The sequence below is a fragment of the Microchirus variegatus genome (genome assembly GCF_963457635.1).
Source record: "Microchirus variegatus genome assembly, chromosome: 15".
Classification (NCBI taxonomy): domain Eukaryota; kingdom Metazoa; phylum Chordata; class Actinopteri; order Pleuronectiformes; family Soleidae; genus Microchirus; species Microchirus variegatus.
Window position 1 is genome coordinate 15415961 of NC_139816.1, and position 21985 is coordinate 15437945.

The following is a 21985-nucleotide window of genomic DNA, read 5'->3' on the forward strand; positions in this document are numbered from 1 at the left end:
TTTTTAGGGCAGAGTCTCTTTTAAAGTCTTGAAAAGTCACAACTGTTTTAGACGACAGACAAATAGCTTGTCCTTTCCCCAAATAAAACGTTCAGGCTCTTCCAAAACAGACCTCGACTTTATGTAGCTTCTTCAGAAACTGCCAAAAACATTTTTAAAACATACAATTGTTTTTTTCTCACCTAAATATGTTTCACCAAGAGCACGGTCATAACAATAAAAGCAGGAATGAATAAATACATGGATGGATGTATCTAGAATTTGCAATATCTTCCCATACTTAACTTCTCTTTATCTCATAATTTAAACTCACAAAAAAAGATTATTAAAAAATTAATCCATTATTTGTGGATTAGCATTAAATAAAAAAATCCATTGACGTTTCAATCCACTAGTTGGTGCCAAGTGCTCACTCTCACAATACTGCTGTGCGAGTATACCACAATATATGATTTTGTAAATACTCGGTCCATCCATCTACTACCGCTTTATCCTCCACATGAGGGTTGCAGGGGGCGCTGGTGCCAATCCCAGTTTACACAGGGCTAAAGGTGAGGTACACCCTGGCCACCAGTCCATCACAGGACCACATAGAGACAAACAACCATACTCTCTCTCACACACACACACACACACACACACACACACACACACACACACACACACGCACACACGCACACACGCACACACGCACACACACGCACACACAGGTACACACACTTCCGAGTGTCCAATTGACCTAATCCCCAAATCTGCACGACTCGTTTGTGCAACATTTTTCCAGACTTTTCAAGACCGTCACACAAAATTATAAAATTCCATACAGTTTAAGACTTTCAAGACCTGCACAAGCACCCACGTGCCCTATTGACCTTCTTTGTTGTATAATTCATGCAACCACAGCAGTGCACTCACTCTGTCCAGTCAGAGTAATACAGCATGGCAGGGGGGAGGAGAGCTCTGCCACACTGGTGAAACTATATCCAAACATGGAGAGTCAAGGAGATTGTGTCTGCTTTAATACGCTCTTTCAGCTTTCTGACATGCACTCCAACCAACTCAGCCAGCACTGGCTGCGTTATTGGGCTAACATAAGCTGACAGAACACCTTGGTGCAGTGCTAGTGTAAAAATGGATTACATGCACCAACACCTGGTGCACAGAGTGTGAGTGTGTGTATGTGTGTGTGTGTGTGCACCGAAGGGGGAAAAACAGCAGACAGCTCTTGGAGAGATGCTTCCGTTTCATTTGAAAACGCCAGCTGAGCCCTAATCCCTCAGAGTGAGGCGCTAATTCACCATGGGATGTTCAGGTACTCCAGATGAGGAGGATATATGCGAGAACTCGTTTCTTTCAAGTGTGTAAAACGTCGAACCGTATCACTCGAGCCATCGACAAATCAGTTTATTTAATTTCATAACGACGCGACTCTTTTGAGTCATTATGACGCTTTGTCTCCGCATCATTTCAATCAAAACAAAACACAAAACATTTCCCAAGATAATCTATATCTTTATTCACTATGACAACCACACCTACTACCAAAGTCCACTTAATGACTTAAGATTTGTACAATTTGAACAATTTTCTCATGAAAAAAAAAAGAACAGAGAAAAAAACAAAAATAAAACTCTTTTAACTTCATTAAATTAACACAAGATCAGTCATTCTTGGCAAGGTAAATTTTCTTTTTAATTTCTTCCTGGAAACCTGAACAATATTGTTGCCACAAATGACACCTCAGTGGAAGGGGACATGTGATTAAGGAAAAAGGTGGCGTGTGTTTTTGCGTGTGCTGCGCTGTCACCGGGGGAACTTTTTTTACGATGCAGCAGGTTGAGGTTTGCATTAAAATTACATAACACTGTGTAGAAAACTCCTTGAACTCCTGTTAAATACAGGCAAGAGGAGAAGGAAACTGTAGCAACGGGTTAAGACATGCAATATACTGTGTCGTTAGAGAAAAATAGGTCCTGTTTTAATCTAATTTGTTCCCTTCGTAGGGCATATGTAAAGCGAAGTATAATAACTAATTTTCAAATGGAATGCTTGTCAAAGCTGCTGTAATCTCAACATTTGGGTTAATAATTGGTTCGCGCTATCATGTTACCGTCTCGTTTTACTTTCTCTGGTCCATGCTGCACACGTGCACTTTGGCAACAGTCTCTGCGTTGCAGTGATTCCGATTAAACGATTGGTTCCCATGTTTTTGGTTTAGGGTAATGCTTAAATTATATCCATTTCTTCATTTCGTTGTATTGGTTCTTTTGGTCATTGGGCCCCGGGCTCATAATGAGCCGGGCATGATTGGTTGGCGACTTGGCCTGATTGACAAATTGTGGTGATTGGCTGGTTGTGGTAACATGGTACTGGTCAGCATAAAGGTGGATTCAGAGTTTCTCCCACAGACTCAGGTCTAAGATCAAGTTCTAATATATGTATGTGTATATATACACACATATATATATATATACTGCATAATCTGGGAAATACAGTCATTGTAGAAGACCCCTCCCTGCCCGTTTACACCATCTTAAGACTAGACAACTTGTACAGCAATCTCATTTAAGCAGTGGACCCACAATTGCAGAATATAAAGTTCAGCAACAAGAAGAGCAGGTGTGTTAAGAGCAGGTCTTCTACAGTGACAATATTACCGTTACGCATCTGTCGCTGTCAACTTCCTTGCATATGTGACGCAACAGGCGGAGATCTGTGCCTAGAGGGGGAAGCATCTTCATCCTGTGTGTTCCGTTGGGGGAAGGCCGGCTGGTGGAGTATAGCCGCGGCAGCGTGCTGCCTGGCTCACTTGCGGGGCTGGTGGATGTGCTGGTTGATGTGCTGAGCAGTGGGCAGCTTGGGAACACCAGGCTGAGGCTTCTGGTGGGCGACCTGAGCAGCGGCTGGGGTGAAGTCCCGGTCACCCTGAACACAAAAAAAGTCAGTCATGAGGACATTAGAGTGCAAAAAGAACCGGCAATGTTAGTATGTTTGCATGACATTGGAAAAAACAAACAAACAAAAAAACTTACTTAACTTAGAGGACTAACTCACCCAGACAATGGGGTTATGAGTAAATTACTATTGTACATGTACTTTAAATCAGACTGAAATTTGACAGACGGCAGTGACATCAGCAAGTAAAACAAGGCCAAATCTCAGCTGTGACTGATGAGAGCAAATTTATGCTTCATCAACATGAAGAATTACATTTATTTGCAATTTATGGACGTTAGGGAAACTTGGAATAGTGCACGATTATTAATTGACTTGAACTTGCACGAGCATGTTATGTTAAGTGGCTTTAAACATGACATTTTGAATTTACCTTTATATTGTATTTATCTTTAGTCAAATTGAGTGTTAAACCCAGGGATTCTACTGAACACCATAAGATTAAAAGTGTTATTTTCAGAATAAAGGTTCCCGTTTTGTTTTGAATATTTTGTAGTCATTTGGGGCCATTATCGTAATTTAAAAGGGTCATATTATACCCCATTTCTCTTCTAGAAGTTAACCTAGTTCCATGGTGTCCTAATGAACATGTCTGTGACATGATACAAAATACCCTGCCAAAACAGCCCTGTTCAGAACGCTCGGTTTAGTAGTATCTCTTTAGGTCCACCTTAAAAACAAAGTAAAACGAAATTCAAGCAACAGGAAATGACATCAGCCACAGAGGCGACTGGGAGCTAACTGCAGTTAGCATTTGGAAAAGTGATCATTTGCAGGCTCTAGCAGGCACATTGCTGTCATATATAACATGTATCCACGAGACAGATAAATCCTATGAGGCTGGAAGTTTGTGTAGGACTCTGTGCTGCACTGTGGAGCCAAGAACAGAACTTTTCACGGACTTCCGGTTTTCGGATGCAGTTGCCCTCGCCAGCACTCTCGCGTGTTTTACGGACAAAGCGGAGCTCCGCGGGAGCAACAATGTCCAGGAATTTGGCGTCTTGTTGAAGTCCCAAGTCAACATCGTTTTATCTCCTGGACCGATGACCACAAAAACATGAGTGAGTCATCTTTTTTCACACCGACTGACAGGGCCTCCAGAGTCCCAAATATAAGCATTTAAATGATTAAAACGTTGATTTTTCATAATATGTCCCTCTTAAACACAAGTTTCGATTAATTGCCAGCACCAACAACACCACGCAGAGGACAGTTTGGTCTCCAACGTAACATAACGGGTCAACCAGAAAACGCCTAATTCTAACAAGCTGAAACAGGGGCATGTTGCCACCTGGCACAGTCGAGTCTGACACACTTCATTCAATAAATCAATTCCCCCACTAGTTCTCCACGGTTACAAGGACAGTAGTGCACGTTGCAATTAAATGGTGTAGCTCCACTACACTGTGCACGGAAAAGCACAAAAGCCCAAGCTACAGGCCGAGCATTGAAATGAGTTCAAGCATATAAGTGATAAGGGCATGTCCTGCAGGACATTTATATTCCACAAAATGATTATTGCGGCATTATACATACGTAAATACTGTACAGTATATCTGCTGATTAAATCTCATCTCTGAGATGATACACCCACAAGTGTTGCTGCATCTCTACAACAAACCTGTCACTGCAAAAACTGAACAGTGTGGTGACGGTGATGAAATTGTTACCACCAGGTTTGCTCAATGTCAATATTTGACATTGCGGATCAAGCAGCGTAGGAGAGTAACTCAACTAATGCAAACCATGTATGTAATGTGCAATTTAGTGTCCAAGCAGGGTGGACATTTTGCCCCTTATTTAAATGAGTTTTCCCTGAAAAATCATGACCACCAGAAAATCCCTAAAATGGATGAAGGGCACAGCACTTATCTGGCTCATCTGCTGCGCAACCTCAATCTCTCATTCCAAGAAAAACGTCCATAAACAGACGCGCCGATCAAATCGGATCAGGCAGGAATTTGATCCTTCACAAAAAGAAAGACAGAATTTTAATCTCAAACTTCCATCACATATTTCTCTTTCATGTGCATCCCTCTTTCTTACTATTCTCTACGTGCCAGTTTTTCTATGCTTACTTCCTCAATGTTACACATGCGTGGGTGTTAAAAATTGCATTTGTTAAATTGGGTAAAGCAGCATTTATGACGAGCATATATTAAACACACTATTTTGCAGCATAATTATTAGCAGTTTAATAGTTTTTGTCTGCGATACTGGACTTGAGTCTTTACTTCGGCTTCATCCGTCCAGATGCTGCCATATGTGAAGCTAAATTATATATAAGCAATTGAACCAAAGCTGTACAAATGCACACATAAGGAAACACACAACAGCTGAGTCTTTAAGCCTTTTCCTGAACTTTACTCACCAACCACATCCTTGCTTGACCCTAATCCTCTGTGTATGTGTGAGCTAGTTTTGTCCCGTATGTGTGGCTGTGCGCTCCTTTTCACTGTGTGTGTAGGTGGACATCGAACATTGAACAGTGTGTGCTTCACTCATTTAAAGCCAATTCCATGGCTAACTGTATGGGATGTGGATGGATCTGACCTCCATTTGCCCTTCGTCTCCTTTCCGAGGCTCAAACCTTCCCTTTATCTCCATCCCAGTGATGAAAAGGCACGGGGGAGAACGAGACAAATTAACTCTATTACGGTCGAGCACTGTGAATTGAAGACTTATGACTGGCTAGTCATGTCTGTAACTTTATTTTCACCATTCTAGTACATGGCTGAATTTTCTATCTGAACGCGTAATGCGATACCTTTTAAATCAATCAACCAATCAATCAAATTTTATTTGTGTAGCCCACAGTTTACAAAACACAGTTTGTCTCACGGGACTTCACAGGATTGGTAACATCCTCTGTCCTTAGACCTTCGACCAGGATAAGGAAAAACTACCAGGGAAAAAAGGTAGAAACCTTAGGGAGAACCACGGGTGAGGGATCCACTCCCTGGACAGACAGTAGATTTTACCCAAGACATACAATGCACAATTACAAAAAAGTAATTGTGTATTGTGTAAAAGTACTGTAAAAGTACTGTTTTTTCTGTGTTAAGAATTAGAAAGTTCTAGGTCATCCATGTCTGTATGTCAGGAAAGCATTGCCGCATTTCTACCATTGACGCCAGGAGAGTGGCTGCGCGTTTTATTCTACCATAGACGGCGGTAAAGCGGATACGTCAATTTTCGGGGGTACAAGGGTTCCTCGCGACATTGTTTTGAAATTACTTCGAGCAAACATGGAGGACTTTGACAGAGGAGAGATTTCTGAAGGCAGTGATTTTGAAGAGTATCGTCTTCGATGACGTCATCGCTGATAACTTTAAACGCGCGGAACAAATCGACCGGGATTTCTGGTTAAAGCCACAGGTGTAAGCTCTCAAATACTTTTTGAATTGTGTTCCTATCTGCTACAGAGGCTGAGAAATCAGTCATTTAGTAGCCATTTTTTCCAGGCGCTTCAGGCCTTAATGGGTTAAGGGGTTTTGGATCACCAGGCCGTACAGATACAGTATAGCTGGGTGTCATCTGCATAGCAATGGAGATTTATGTTGTGTTTCCTGATAATGTTGCCTAGTGGCAGCATGTACAGGGTAAAAAGAATCGGGCTGAGTATGGAACCCTGAGGAACTCCGTAGTTAACTTTAGTGAGTATGGAGGATTCCTTGTTTACACAAAAAAATTGAAATCTGTCCGATAAACCAGACAATGTACTGTACATCGCAATAAAAATGTTTTAAAATGATGAAATAAAAAAGTTAATATGAAGAAGGAATGCTTCAGTGCTTCTCCTCAGTCAATACATGATGATGCCGACCTTTGCTATTTTAGATCGAGTAATGTTTAATATACAAAAGCATTATAAAACCTCAGTCTGAATCTACCATTCAAAGTGAAACATATGTAAAATACAGTGCTGGGGAAATATATATATACCTATATTTTTTTTTTTTTTTAATTTTAGACCACAAAGTGTTTCACTTTGCTCTCGTGAGGCTTTTCTGAGGCTTTGTGCGGTGCTTGCCTCTGCGTTTGATGGCAGTGATAGGGGCCCAATGGGAACTCTATAGAGGGATCTGTGGGGGGGTAAATGGGATGCCTGCCACCTTGCTGATATCACCACGATCTCCTGAAAACAGTCAGCCTCGTCTGACACACACACACACACACACACGACAAAGACCAGAGCCATCCAGCACGTCAAGGACAGTTTTTGAAGCACACGCACTTACTGTACGGTTATGTGATTTAAAAACACACGTACAACCAAATGCTATATATGCAATAACCTATATATAAAAAGTGATCTATTTATGTAAATGTTTTTACAATAAAACAGCCATGTCTGATCTATCCTCTTTTTCCACTTCAAATTACAACTTGTATTATTTAAGGCCATTTTGCAAAGTGTTATAAAGAGAGCCTTAACAGTTGCCACAGTGAGTCATTTTATTTCCCATTGTTTTCTCTCCACTGAGCACACATTCCAGCTATAAACGCTAATTCCAATGCTACTGGTGTGGGTGTGGACCTCTTACCTTTGTAACCACTCCCGACACAATCACAGGGACCTTTGGTGGACTAAAGGAGAAAGAGAGATAAAAAAAAAAATGAAGAATATAAGTTATCTTTAGAGTCACATCATGAACGAGTGTTAGCAGAGAAGTGGGTGTGCATTACTTTGTGTTGACTGTGTGTGTAACCAACCATGCAGGTGCAGAGTAGTTTTTTACAGAATGGCAACATTTACAAGTTAATCTGGGTACATTAAAAACCCGCAGAAATGACAACAACATGGCACGAACACCCTTACGTGTCGCAAAAAAACCCCCCTGAGTTTCTCACACATGCGCACACGCACACGGATGGACCTGCCAGAAGCTTAAATAGCTCCCATTCATCCTGGCCAAACAGTGGGACTCACAGCTGCTGGATGGAAAGCATGAGAGGAGAGAAGGGGAGAGAGGGAAGGGGGTGGCAGAAAGCTGGAAAAGAGAGTAATAGAGGAAGAGGTTGACAAAAAAAAAAGGATTCGGGAAGCGAGAGGAGAGGGAAAAAGAAGAAGAAAGGGGGGATTAGGGGTAATGACAGGTCAAGGCAGTCATAGGAGGGGATAGAGTGTGATGGGAAGGTGACACAGGATCAAAAATACTGATATACCTGTATACTTTATGGTATATAGAGTTAGAGGAGAAGTGGAAAGAGGGAGGTGGGCACTCATTCAGAACATAGAGGAAGGGACGGAGGCAGAGAAAAAACGAGGAGGAAAAATGTGGAACCCGAGGTAAGTATCGACCTTGACATGACAAACGAGCAGCGTCTAAATTTATGGCATCGCCACCCCACCCCCCCCCCGGCGCAAGAGTGCAGTTGTGGTGGTGGCCACCTTCAAAACTCCAGTCAAAGACATTAGTTACAACAGCAAGCATGTCCAACTTAATTCTTACCTCATTAATAACCTAAATGTGTTGAAAAGATTAAAAGTTTCTGGCACCGGCCCTCAGCAGCCAGAGTCCGAACAGATTCCAAAACATCTGCTGGTGAAGTCCATATTTATTTTAGATTTAGATGCACAACTTTTTTTTTTCTTTCTTAATCACAGTCAATGAATAATCTCAACACAATTTGATTAGACATCTCTGCAATCAACATCTTGGAACAGAGTAGCCTTCTGCTATTTATCTCAATCAGGATATTTACTTTGCACAAGTTGGGAGGAGAAATTAGTGAAATATTCATTGTCATCATCTCATCGCAATGTGGTGCTGAGACATTTTAGAGGGAGATACAGCGACATTCTTTTAAATCAAGATGATGACATCAGTTTTGACAGGTCCTATACAAACACACACCTTAACCTAACACCAACGGTTTTGGTCTCCATGAGGACTACTGCTTCGAATGGCCTAAATCTTGAGCATGAGCGTGAGCAAATAAGAGGGGCGGTTATCCGTCACCCTGTATCTCTTATATAAGCAATCATTCTCACACATTAATATATGGAACCTACTCGGATCGACATGGCCACCTCATCCAATTTACTTTCAAAGTGAGGGTGTGAAAAGAGTTTTGACAGGTCGCTTACGGAACGCACCGTGTCATCGCCATTTCCCCCTCCACCCTCTGTCCAATCAGAGAGCTCTATGTGACCAAAGATCCCACTTCCATGGTATCCAATGAGGACACGCCACAACAGAGTGGATGGGAAACAACAGGACATGTCAACATGGATTTCTTGCCTATAACTCTACGCTTTTCAGATAGCAATTGAATTAATTGAACAATATCATTTCTGAAATCTACATGACACTATAGGATTCAGTACTTTCATATATATTATTATTATCCGCAGACAGAAAATAACATTTGAACTTTGAATCAGGCCTTTCTATGTCTCGGGTACAAACCAAAATGCTCCATAAATGACCTGTGAATGGTAGAAAATGATCCAGCCACATAAATGTAACGATCTGTAATTGCAAACCCAATTAAAAATCTTTGTATTTTGTTATTTTTAAATGACCTTTCACATCCCCCAAAATGTAATACCTACAACATCCACTAGGGGGTTGCAAGCCACTTTGGAAATCACTGCACTTCACAACAGCAGTTTGTATTAATGTGTTCCTCGTTCACATCATTACTGGCTACAACACTACAATTCCGGTTGTGAAGTAGTTCTTTGTTTTCTGCATAATGTCAAGAGCTAGAGTTAACAGATTTACTTATAAAATAAAGATGAACAAAGTTTAATATTAAGCTCATCTCGTTGGCTGCCATGAAGCATAGCAGAGGTATCACACTTGATCACTAACTGATGCTGGTGTCCTGGGATTCCAGGATCACAGGTTTATTCCAACAGGGTTGAAAACATACTTGTAAACCTTCAACCTGCTAAAAGTCCACATTGGTTGAAAAGACTGATAACAACTCCAATGCAGTTTGCATTTATATACACTGGTCTTCCACACCATGCTTGACATATGTGCAGTAGCTGCTTCAGTTTCAAGAGCACCTACAGCGAAGTCTGACAGAGTGAGACGCTCTCATTTGGACATGTATTCACACAGTGAGGCAGTGTCCACCATACTGGGCTATCACACCATGCTTTTGCTCTGAAAAATGTCTATTTCCATAATAAAATAAAAAACGTTGACAGCAAAAGGTATGTTACTCTCAAAATGGTGCTGGGATTTGCCTGTAAGGGCAGAAAAGACACGTCTAGACAGAAAAAAAACATGAGTAATGTATAAGACTGTCAGAGAGATTCCTTCCTTTCAAAGTATAATTTTTTTTTTTGATTCAAGCCAGACAGAAAAATCTGACTGGTGGTTCAATAAAAAAAAAAAAACTGTATCAGGATCCTGCAGAGATAACACAGGACATCAGTGATTCACAAAATCAGAACACCTTAATCTGGATCCACAGCACAAAAGCATTCATCACATCATTGTGCCCCTGACACGATTTTAAACATCCCTGGTGAAATTGTACACACAGCCTCGAAAAGGTCAGACAGACAAACCAAAAGCGACAGCAGCCGTTTTGTGAGCGGGGGAAACGGACTGGCTCTGCATCTGGAGGGGAATTAAATTAGCCTGCAGGGGGCAGTAGAGAACTTTAAGGAATCCCGGGAAGGAGTTGGCTTTGTGGCAGAGGAGAGAGGAGAGGAGTTGGAGGAAAAAGGAGAGGAAAGACAGAGAGAAAAAAAGAGGGCGGGAGAAACGGAATGCAAATCTGCACGCATAACTTAAAAAGTGACATGTTCACAAATGCATTTGTCTGGTTTCTCCTACTCTGTATTTATTTGGCATTATAACCGACACCCCACCCATCTCCCTCTCTGCTTCAGCAGAGCTGAAATTTTGTTGCCGTGGGCGAGGCACTGGTTGCTATAGAAACATATGCCTGTTGCCTGCCTTTCCTCCACATCCTCCTCCTTCTCTCTCCTCTTAACTTTTACCATGAGCTGTCAGCATACTGCACTTTTAACTACATCTCCTACGGACAGCGTACATACGCACTGTTATTCTGAACCACACACACACGCAGGTCTGCACAGCTAGTCTTATTAGGACACTGCAATTACTTCCTTTGGACAGCCTAAACAAACAGTCATCCCTAACCTTCACCACAATGCAAATCTTAGCCAGAAACTTAACCAGGTCCTCAGAAATGATTATCATTGCCTAATTAGGACCAGGTTTTGGACCTGACAGGTCAGTGGTTATGCTGGAAAAGGTCCTAAGGAGTTAACAAATCCACAAAGAAACAATGAACGCACAGCAGCATCCACTCTTGTACCGAGAAAGGAACACATCCACCTCGAAGCTAAATCACATTTTTATAGAGAAGAGGCACTCGGTTTATTCACATTTTAGGTGAGCTGATAATCCCATCCATCGTGTCAATTGAAAAAAACATACAAGAAAATTCGGAGTGCTCAGGTGTAAGAACTTAATCCATGAAAACACACACATAAAATTGACAAATAAAAAGCAGTCAATAAATTTGATCAAAAATAAACAGCTGCTAGCTGTGTATTCCCTTTAAAATGAGAAATGTCTTGCGACATGAGGAAAAATCCATGTTCCATCTTTTGTTCCAACTGTTTAAACTGGCACAGTCACTCTAATCATTTTCCATCTGGTGACATAATTCGCTTAATACTGAGTTTATTGCACTGTTGTATATATTACAGACTGTTTAACTCTTCCTTGTAAAGTGAAAATGGGGTGTTTTGAAAGGCGCCACAAAATAAAACGTTTTTATTATTTATTTCGCCGCTTTACTGACTTGCTTTTCTTCTCGCTCCTGATTCTAACTCTCAACAGAACATCACATTTTTATAGAGAAAAGATAATCAGTGGATTTGTGCCAGGGGCATTAGAGAAAAAACATTTCACCTGACAAGTTAGTGGGAGAGAAGCCTCTGCTGGAACACCAGTTTGCTTTTAATTTACCCTTTCTTGTCTGTATCCAGTCACCTTTCTGCTTCGATTACTCCCCTCTTTCCCGGCTAATGCTTCTTTGTGTCCTCACGTGACCATGGCGCCCCTCACTTACCATATGTACCATAATAATCCCTTCTTCTCCTCGTCACCACATCCAGCCACCCATCTCTCCCTCCTCGCCCCATCTGTCCATCTCAGCTAGATGTGGTGCGGCAGGTGTTCCCTTGACTACAACGCTTCACTGGCTGCTACTAATGTGAAATTTACCCAGTAGCCACCTGCTTGACGTCCATCAGTGTGACACATACAGTGTGTGTGTGTGTGTGTGTGTGTGTGTGTGTGTGTGTGTGTGTGTGTGTGCAGGTGAGAGAGTTTCACTGCATTTATTTGGGATGAACGGACGCACGATAAAGCATTATCAGGCCAAAAGGAGCCCATCAAGTCTGGGGCTGATTTAAAATGCGTTTCCTGTGCTAGCGTAATTATTTTTATTGAAGTGTGATTCCTCTTCTTTGACAGCAAGGTCTCTGGTGCTAGAGTTTTAAAGGGGACATATTATGCAAAATCAAATTTTTTAATCATTCAAATTCTTACATTTGGGACTTTGGAGGCCATTTCAGTCGGCAAAGTGTGATGATGTGAAGATGACTCACTCATGTTTTTGTGGTCCTCCTAAGTCTAAGTACCGGAGATGAAACACGCGATGTTGACTTCCTCACTCATTGGGACGTCACAATGCGCTAAATTCCTGGAATTGTTGTCTCGCGGAGCTCCGCTTTGACAGTAAAACATGCGAGAGTGCAGGCGAGGGCAACGGTATCCGAAAACCAGAAGTCCGCGAAAAGTTCTACTGTTGGCTCCACAGTGCAGCACAGAGTCCTACACAAACCTCCAGCCTCAGAGGATTTATCTGTCCAGTGAATACATGTTATATATGCTACTAGTAGCCTCTGTGGCTGATGTCATTTCCTGTCCCATAAGTTTACTTTTTTTTTTTTTTTTAAGGTGGACCTAAAGAGATACTACTAAACAGAGCGTTCTGAACAGGGCTGTTTTGGCAGGGTGATTGAACTGATGAGGTGCTTCGTCCGTTACCTATAATATGACCCCTTTAACATCTAACGTTGGCACAGACAAGCCTCGTATGGAGAATGCAAGTGAGAAGCTGGAGGTTCAGGAGCCACCGATCACCTTCAGCGCTGCCGTTAGGGGAACAATAAGGTTTTTCAGTGAATTACAGCAGCACAAGTGAACTGGACGAGGACAACGTGATGTCAGCGTTCACCTGGTAATACGTCAAACGTGATAACTCATGTGAAATGTGGATATCATCAGGTAAAAGTGCAAAATCTGTGCAAATGCAGAAACCCCCTGACATTTAAGCAGTCTTTATTAAAAATTTGGATAAATCTCTTCTGTTATGGCAAATTAAGACTGCGCGACGAACTGAATGTCAAGTTAAAAATGTACTTTCAACATGCTGCACTATAATTGCTCTTTATTTTATTATTATACTTGTTTATTTGAGAACCTTCACATTCACCTTTTAGTTTTGTTTGTAGTAGGTGAAACAATATTATTTATTTGAAAACACGTCCTTCGTTCAGGACATTATGGGCAATTAGCCACTGTTACAATCATTATTATTTACAGTTGAGTGTTTAGTCATTTAAATGTGTCAATAAATGAAAAACAATTGCATGTTTTTTTCTGTAATGAAAATGTACCAAAACTGTGATGTCAAAACTGAGGTTTACCAAACTGCGACCTTTGTTTATCGTTACACCCACTTCATTTTCATCACATTTCAACCCAGAAAATTCTACAGTGAAATTAGAATATAAGGCATTTTGCCTTTGCCTAAATCTTCAACTAGTGAAGCTTTTTATAACACATTTATCACACCTTTAGGTGAGAGGAAGGAGACAATCAAATCATAAAAAGCAGCAGGGTGCTTTCTCTTGACATCTGAAAGTTGATTAATAAAGTTTACAACATCACTTTAGGCTCAAGGAACTAAAAGTTGCTTTTATTGTTGTACAGTAAGCCATCTTTTTTCTTCTTTTTTTTTTAAATCAGATTTGAGATCAAGATCTCTTTCACAATCATGTCTGCTGACACAATGCAATAAAATGAGGAAGTGCATATTCAACAGTGCGGAATGGTGGTCACACCCCGATCAGTTTGTGCTACAACTGAGACAAACATCAATCGCAGGCCTTGACACGACTCTCACGCTGCCACATGACTTTTCACTCACTGACAGTTTATTTTCCCCAGATTGGGGTCCAATCAATCTGTGATGGCGTTAGTGCACTTACTATTTGTGAAATGTCAAAAGACTCAAATCTGAGAGACTTGTTGTTGGATCTCTGATGCCTGACAGAAATCTGAATATCTGGGCCTGTTCTCAAACTCAAACAGTAACTCTGGCTATGTGTGCAACAACGAGCATGAGACAAGGTGAGGAAGAAGGTGTTCAAGGTCAGGCAAAAAGATGATACTATATAGAGTATCTGGTGTCATTCAAGTGTTTTTGTGACAAAGAGATATACTAAGAGATTCCTTGGACTGAAAGCAGTTTTTGTTTTTACCCCGAGTAACTCAGTGTGTGGTAAAAGTCAGATTTTAGTCAGACTAAGACAATAATTCGGTTTTCTTAAAGGGGTCATATTATACCCTATTTGTCCATGTTAAACTAGTTCCCTGGTGTCCTAATGAACATGTCTGTGACATGCTTTGGTCAAAATACCATAAGCATGAAGCACCACAACAGTTCAATCACCCTGCCAAAACAGCCCTGTTCAGAACCATCTGTTTAGTAGGATCTCTTTAGGTCCACCTTAAAAAAAAGTAAAACGAAAATTAAGGGACAGGAATTGACATCAGCCACAGCGGCTACTGGGAAAGTGATCATTTGCAGGCTCTAGCAAGAACATTGCCGACATATATAACATGTATCCACCGGACAGATAAATCCTCTGAAGCTGGAAGTTTGAGTAGGACTCTGTGCTGCACTGTGGAGCGAGGAATATAACTTTTCGCAGACTTCACAGTCTTCCGGTTTTCGGCTACCGTTGCCCTACCCAGCATTCTCGCGTGTTTTATGGACAAAGCAGAGCTCGGCGAGACAATTCCAGGAATTTAGCGCATTGTGACGTCCCAATGAGTGCGGTAGTCAACATCGCGTGTTTCATCTGCTGTACTTAGACTGAGGAGCACCACAAAAACACGAGTGAGTCATCTTTTTTCACACTTATAGGGCCTCCAGAGTCCCAAATATAAGGATTTGTTGATTTTGCATAATATGTCCACTTCAATGTCATGTAAAACATTAGTCGAACTGAAATCAAGCTATTCTTAGTCGGACTAACATACCTGGATAATGCGATTCATAGTCCGATTACTCTTGCATGTATACGTCGGTCTGCAGTAAGAAAACAGATGACATGATGACATCGGCGAGAGCAAACACTACAGGGAAGACCTAACTTTTGAACTGAGGAAGAGACATGTGCAACAGGTACAAAACATACAGTACCACAACATGGTCTGTCTTGCCATTCGCCATTTGTTTTTCTGTGATGAAAAGGTCAAGAGGAAACTGATTCAATATGCACTCGCTTATAGAGATACAGCGCCACCTATGGAGGCAAAGTCAGATGTACACAGACAATAAAATTATTTTCTCCTCCGCATGTATACACGGACTCGGCAAGTTGTCCGATTGCCTGTCTTAGTCGGACTACAACAAACTTATTACCCATATTTGTAAGGTTTGTACTGAAAGCAGTTCAACTTAATAATAATTATTAATAATAAAAAAAGGTAAAAGGTGAAAATAATTATGTAACAGAAACCACGTCAATTTAAAAGCAACCAGGTCTGTTTCTAAACCTTTCGACTGCTGCAATACTGCATCTATTACTGCCAGTTATTTTGGCAAAAACGAGAAGTGGAGCATTACATTAAATATAGTATAATTTATCATTGGTGTGAGCATACATGCATGACATACATGCAAAGAACATTTCTCGACAGCTGGCTGTGTTCTTGAACCTTACTTATTGCTATGCACTGCTTGTCACTCCTCATTTATCACCTCTCGTTAACGCACACACACACACGCACACACACCCAAAGTGATATGTGGTGTGAAATCGCCACCTGAACCAATACACACAAAAGGTGAGGGGCCTCCGTGAATGTTGAGGCGACATGATGTAGGGGAGTGTGGCAAGTGTGTGCATCTCTTGGTCATTCAATTTTCCTGACAGAAATCAATAATGGTTATTAAAAAAAAAAAGAGAAAGAAATCAACATCGTTCATGGTGGTTTCTTTCACGGATGTTCGATCAAAACTGATTTTAGACACATTCTGAATGCACTTGTGCTGCTTAGATTGTTTCAGTAGTGACTTAAACATTTATAAACCATAGATTTCAGCTAAAAGTATTAGTTTCCACTTAAACGGTCATTGTGTATGCAGAGACAGAGATTAGTCACAGTAATTCAAAAACTACATATGTACTGTAAACACAAAAAACAACAGAATGCTGTAGCTACGACGCAAATGCCGTCAGTAGAATCCCGATATCATGACCAAAAAATACGTATTGCACAAAATTACACACGCACAATAAGCGGCACCTTGCACCAGCCGTACAAACAATAGATTGAAAAAAACAGGAGCGACAGGAGAAGCACTATGCAAAGAGAATAAAAACATAAAATTCCAGGCTGATTGCAGCAAACAATGGCAACAGCTGAAAGAAGCTGCTGAAGTTAATACTGTAATTATACCCTCATTACGTTGTTTACTGAATCAGCCATCGATGCAACAGGTCTGCGGCAAAATCTCACGCAGTTCATCGCCCTATGGGAAAGTAACAACACTGCAATTGTTCTGCTGCTTGGTGTGTTATTTGCATGGGTGTGACTGACTTACAATGTCAGCATTTGTGTGTGTCTACACTTGTTTTTGGTCTGATGGCTTCCTGGCCATTTTACATGACCGCGTGGGTGTATTACCTGCTGCTGGCGTACTCCTCCTCTCCTTCTTCTTTCGGCAGCGGTTCTGGGACAGCAGGTGGCAGGTGCTTCTGCACTATCCTCATGCCTCCTGCTTTCACTGTGACACACACACACACACACACACACACACAAATAATTGATTACTTAATGCACAAAATTACCTCAAGTGACATTTACAATACTATGGGAATACCAAGATTTCCGATACAGCTATGAAACAAACACTTGAGAATTAAAGGCTGCAGTGCGTAACTTTTGGTGATTTTATTGTGGTTGCTCATATTATCTTTCCTCTGTTTGGTCTTCATGAACAGACGCAGGATTAAAGGTTATTCAATCACATGTATGGTTTCCTACCGCATCAAAAGATAGCGTCAGCTGCAGTGAACAGCAACAAGGACAACACGCAAGCAGACTGTACATGAAGGAGACTCGGCTCTCTCCTCTCTCTGCAGACATATAGTGGTGGAGAGACATGTAACTGCATCTTGCGGTGAGCTGCCTGTAAACACACAGCGCCAGTCGCTCATCTGCTGGTAATGTAAATAAAGGACTTCTATCAAATAACATGAGAAATTAATTTAAACCATGACGTTTGTGTGAGTGAGTATTTGGGGGGAGCGGTGGTTGGCGGGAACGACGTGCGCTCGCAGACGTGGGTTTGAATCGTGGGTGATATAACATTATTTGTGTTCTGCGTCTTTCATTTAAAAATGGGTTCTGTCAAGCAACACTATCAGACCTGACTAAGCGGTGCAGACGCGGGTATTTATCCCATCAAAGTGCTGAACAACCATGTTTCTTTTGCAGTAGAATTCACTTTGGAAACTTTTTTTGGGGGAGCTTGTCTCTGTGTTTTAAGTCATATTCAAACCCGTCTGCAGTCATTTTGCATTATGTGTACAATGTTGTAGTCGCCTCCATCTGTGTTGACATAAAACCAACCACTTGGTGAGTGCAGTGAGGGAATGTCGCACCACGATCTAAACATTACATTAGTGAGAAACACAGAGAGATGCGTGGAGAGTTAATCTGGTTATAAAACTAACGCCTTCTTATTTGCAGAGATACAAAGAAAACACAATATGCCAACTGTACATTATGGGACTACAACTTTACAAAGAAATAAATAGAACCATGTTCTTCCACACATTGCACAACATAGAGGGACCGTGACTTTGAAGACTGACCCTCAACACCACAATTGAGGTTGAGAGCTAAAATTACAGTGTTGGCAAAGTTTTGAAAATAAGAGAAGGGTTGATCCCTTCTAAACTATTTCTGAGCAGTGTGTCCTAAGAGGAGTATGAAGAATACTGAACGATCCATCCCATCCCTGTGAATACAGGGAAGGCACAGAGTACCACAATGTAAACTAAATCATTCTAAAAGCCATTTTCGATGAGCATTTTCAAATGAGATTTTGCCACAGACGTAGAGATCTGTCCGTGCAGTATGCTGTTCATTTCTGTGCCACACCATCTGGAGGGTCTGTGCAATACGTGGGAAAAAACTGACTTAGTTACAATATTAATGTTTGCATGCTTAGTTATTCATTTAATCAGTTGCTGTCATACGTGTGGATTGCATTTATTGATTGTGATGGACAGACACAGGAGTCCAAAATTGATTTTACCATGGGGACAACAAAGCGAATCGAATAGTATCATATATCCAGACCAGCTTGTCGGAAATGTTTTCAGAATGCAAGTATGAATGCACATGCAATAGATTTGACTTTTATGTTTAACAAACTGACACCTTTAACAAAGTTAAGGAGATAATCTATGCAACATAAAAGGAATAGAGCAGATGGTAATGGAATGACTGCAGTGGATAGTTTGGACTGTACTGTAGAGCAAGGGAACGTTTGAAATAATAGTTATCCATGTCATCCATGCAGAGCTCATAACTGCACGTGATACCTGCATGCTGCTGTGTTCACTGGGCCTCACACTAATGACAGGTTGTGTGCCAAGGGGCATTTGTAATCGTACTGTGCTATCAGTGGTGCAGCCACAGCTGCTGTGGCCTCCTGCACTTTCACACAACTCTTGTCCACGTACACCTTATCTCCTGTTTTTTCCCTTTCTTCTTCTCCCCCCCCCCCCCACCTTTAGTTAACATCCACAAAACTGGAGCCTCTGACCTCCACGTCACCACCACTCAGCAACCACGATCTGCAACATTGTGGTCAGAAAACCTCAATATAAATCACCACAACACGTTATTGTTTACTGCTCCAAGATGTCATTCAGATCAGGAAGTGAAGGGGAAAAACGAGCGAATACAGCACATTATGTTCACTTGAGTGTGGTCGAGACACGTTCAGCCGCTGCATCATCCACTTTTACACGCTGCAGGGTTGTTAATCATCGTCATGTGATTCTTTTTCTTTCCCCACACACACAACACTGTACACAAGCAGAGGCCTAGTGGACATACATGAAGCTTTTTTTTTACAAACAGCAGCAGCTCATGGAGCTTTACCTGCAGGGGGATGTCCTCCTTTCGTTTCGATTTTCTCCTTCGGCGGCGATGACATCTCGGCTCCGATGTGGCGTCAGAGGAGAGAAGGAACCAGAGCGTGCGAGGAACTGAAGTCCTTGCTTTATTTCTGCCCTCAAAATGTGGACTTCACTTCTGTGTGGATCGCCAACGTGGCTTTTCCTTGAGCATTGTTTGGAAACGATGCGTGATGACGCCATGACGCTCGTGGGGCGCGGGGGACGTACAGAGCGCGATGACGTCAGGCGTAGTCAGCCGTTAGACCCATGTGTGACTGTGAGGGGAGTCTCGCTGCAAATTTCACATACACGAATGCAAGTTGTCTCGAATCTTCCCTAATTTCCCAGGCTTTCTGATGGAATTAAAATAATATATTAGCACTTTAATATCCGTTACTATTCATGGGAATATAAAAGCCAATTTTTTATGTAGTGATTATGTCAATGCTTTTTTTTGCACTTTTGTTTTTATGGCTTATTCAGGGTATCCAGGCCTTAAAATGTCTTAAATTCTCCTAAAATCTCATAAAAGGTCTTCAATACAATTTCAAAAGGTCTTAAAAATCTATTAACGTTACTTTTATTTAAAACGTTCATAAACTTCAGTCTCGCTTTGAAATGTTTCTATTTTTGAGGATGCGCTAGCATAACTACAACACGGAACTAAAGTAGGCCACCTGTGCTGCCCGGTGAGAATTTATTGAGCACCACTAGCTAGTGTGCTGTGCGCGCGCCACGGTGTGTTACAGCTTAGCATAGCATAGCAGTGGAGAAAACTTAACGAAAACCCACAGCTAAGCCTAATTGCAAGTTCAATGATTTGTGGCTCCAATTTTCCTTCATGTCTTTTGTACTTTTTTGCCAGTGTGGATTTGAAATGGGTCTTAAAGGTACAATATGTAGTATTAATGGGTTTATATAATCCAAAATCCACTTTTTTATACATATTATGTGCTCCTGCATTGTCTAGTCTCTGGATAGTAGTTTTTGTTTCATTTTCGTAGTGTTTCAAAAAGTCATGTAAAATAACATGACCGCGGACCGCGGTTGCATAGCCACTGTTAGCAGCGAGACGCCATGTTTCTACCGGAGCCTGTAAGGACAAACGCGAGAGAACAAAACAAGCGTCTCTTTACTTGTAGCGACGCTTCGCTTCGTCTGCTACGGCCGCGGTAGCTCGCCCTCTCCCTCGCCTCACGAACCTCATCTGCTGACACGGAGAAAGACGACGAGGACGACATTTGACCAGCTGCGGATACCGTAGCGCTCAGGGAAGGGAGGGGGTGAGCAGAGCAGCAGGTCTTTGTTGTAAATTTCAGCCTCTCCTCTAGATGGCACTATAAACTACTTATTTCCCCTTTAAATTGTATTCATTATGGTCTTAAAAAAGTCTTTAAAAGTCTTAAATTTGACTTGTTGAAACCTGCAGAGACCCTGTTATTGACACTGATTACATGTCGTTTTTCATGTAGTTGAGGGGAAAATAATAAATAATAGTTTTATCTGGCACATATCACATACACAAATGTAGCTAAATTTTCTGGTATTTGTATTTTTTTTTCTGAAGGAATTCAAAGAACATATTCACACTTTAACATTTGTCAATACAAATGAGAGTATTAATTCAACTCTACTCACATCTCTTCAAAGAAGAAACCCCCCTGAGTCGCATACTTATTTATTTTGATTTTGGTTCTCAAACTGCGGTACGTGTACCCCCAGTGGTATGTGAGGTTATTCTCATGGTTCTTGGGAGGAAAATCAGAAATACTGTTCTGCTGTATATACCGGGGTATGTGATCGGAGTGGAGCTGAAGAATTTTGACCGGAATGTGTAGAAAATAAAACAAAGAAAATATAATAATTCGAGTCACCTTATCTCTCACTCCATGTTAATCCAATGTGACTATTCCAGTGTCTGAATTATGTGAGGAAGAGGTGGATGATGAGAGAGCGAATTATCTCATTGGGAACAAATCTGCCTCCTGTGAAAAGTCTGTAGCTGACTTTGCTCGCTCGGTCTCTTTACACCACTGTATTTTCAGAATCAGAATTCTTTATTATTCACTACAATGGAGTACAATTGTCAGATAAAGTTCAAAAATCTCTCTCTGCGGTATAATGTGGGATTAAGGTTAATTTACACAAAGGCTATAGATTTACAGAAAAGCTAATCAAGACTTTTTCTAAATCTAATTTTGATGCTAAGTTTTATCTTCAGTCAGGTGAATGGTCCGGATGCACAAATACTTTAGCTGAACCTACTGTTTGTGTGTGTAGTAGGCTGCGATTGTGGTTATAGGTAGGGTTAGGCATTCACTGTTTATGGTTAAGGTTAGGTATAACACTCTGTTTAGGCTGTGCTAAATGAAAGGAAGGGTTATCTTTGCAAACCTATTAGTCTGTTTTTGTGTACACATATAGTTCATAGTGTGTATGTAGTGCATAAATGGATTCAAGCACCTTCTTTGAAATTCAAGATTCATTTATTACTAATACTCATTTATCCGTCTGCATTGTCCCTGT

The 21985-nt window shown here is 41.2% G+C and overlaps 1 protein-coding gene across 2 annotated transcripts; it reads right to left on the minus strand.

The window, feature by feature from the left end:
- Nucleotides 1-1497: 1497 nt before the first annotated feature.
- dap (death-associated protein) lies at nucleotides 1498-19598 on the minus strand. 2 transcript variants are annotated; one of them, XM_083901414.1, is made up of 4 exons: nucleotides 19443-19598; nucleotides 16950-17049; nucleotides 7503-7545; nucleotides 2657-2925 (listed from the first exon to the last, which is right to left on the minus strand). In XM_083901414.1, exons 1-4 carry the CDS (start codon nucleotides 19495-19497, stop codon nucleotides 2806-2808), a joined length of 318 nt encoding a protein of 105 aa, XP_083757540.1. In that variant the 5' UTR covers nucleotides 19498-19598; the 3' UTR covers nucleotides 2657-2805. The 2 variants fall into 2 exon arrangements, with proteins under 2 accessions (XP_083757539.1, XP_083757540.1); XM_083901413.1 differs by lacking the exon at nucleotides 7503-7545 and having other exon boundaries at nucleotides 1498-2925.
- Between the last annotated feature and the right edge of the window lie 2387 nt (nucleotides 19599-21985).

What these genes read in the sequence shown, in the direction of transcription:
- dap (XM_083901413.1), bottom strand. Translation starts at nt 19,497, where the DNA reads ATGTCATCGCCGCCGAAGGAGAAAATCGAAACGAAAGGAGGACATCCC. An exon ending in AGGAGGACATCCCCCTGCAG is followed by an intron (nt 17,050 to 19,442) that starts GTAAAGCTCCAT and finishes TGTGTGTCACAG; the next exon opens with TGAAAGCAGGAGGCATGAGG. An exon ending in GAGGAGTACGCCAGCAGCAG is followed by an intron (nt 2,926 to 16,949) that starts GTAATACACCCA and finishes TTTTGTGTTCAG; the next exon opens with GGTGACCGGGACTTCACCCC.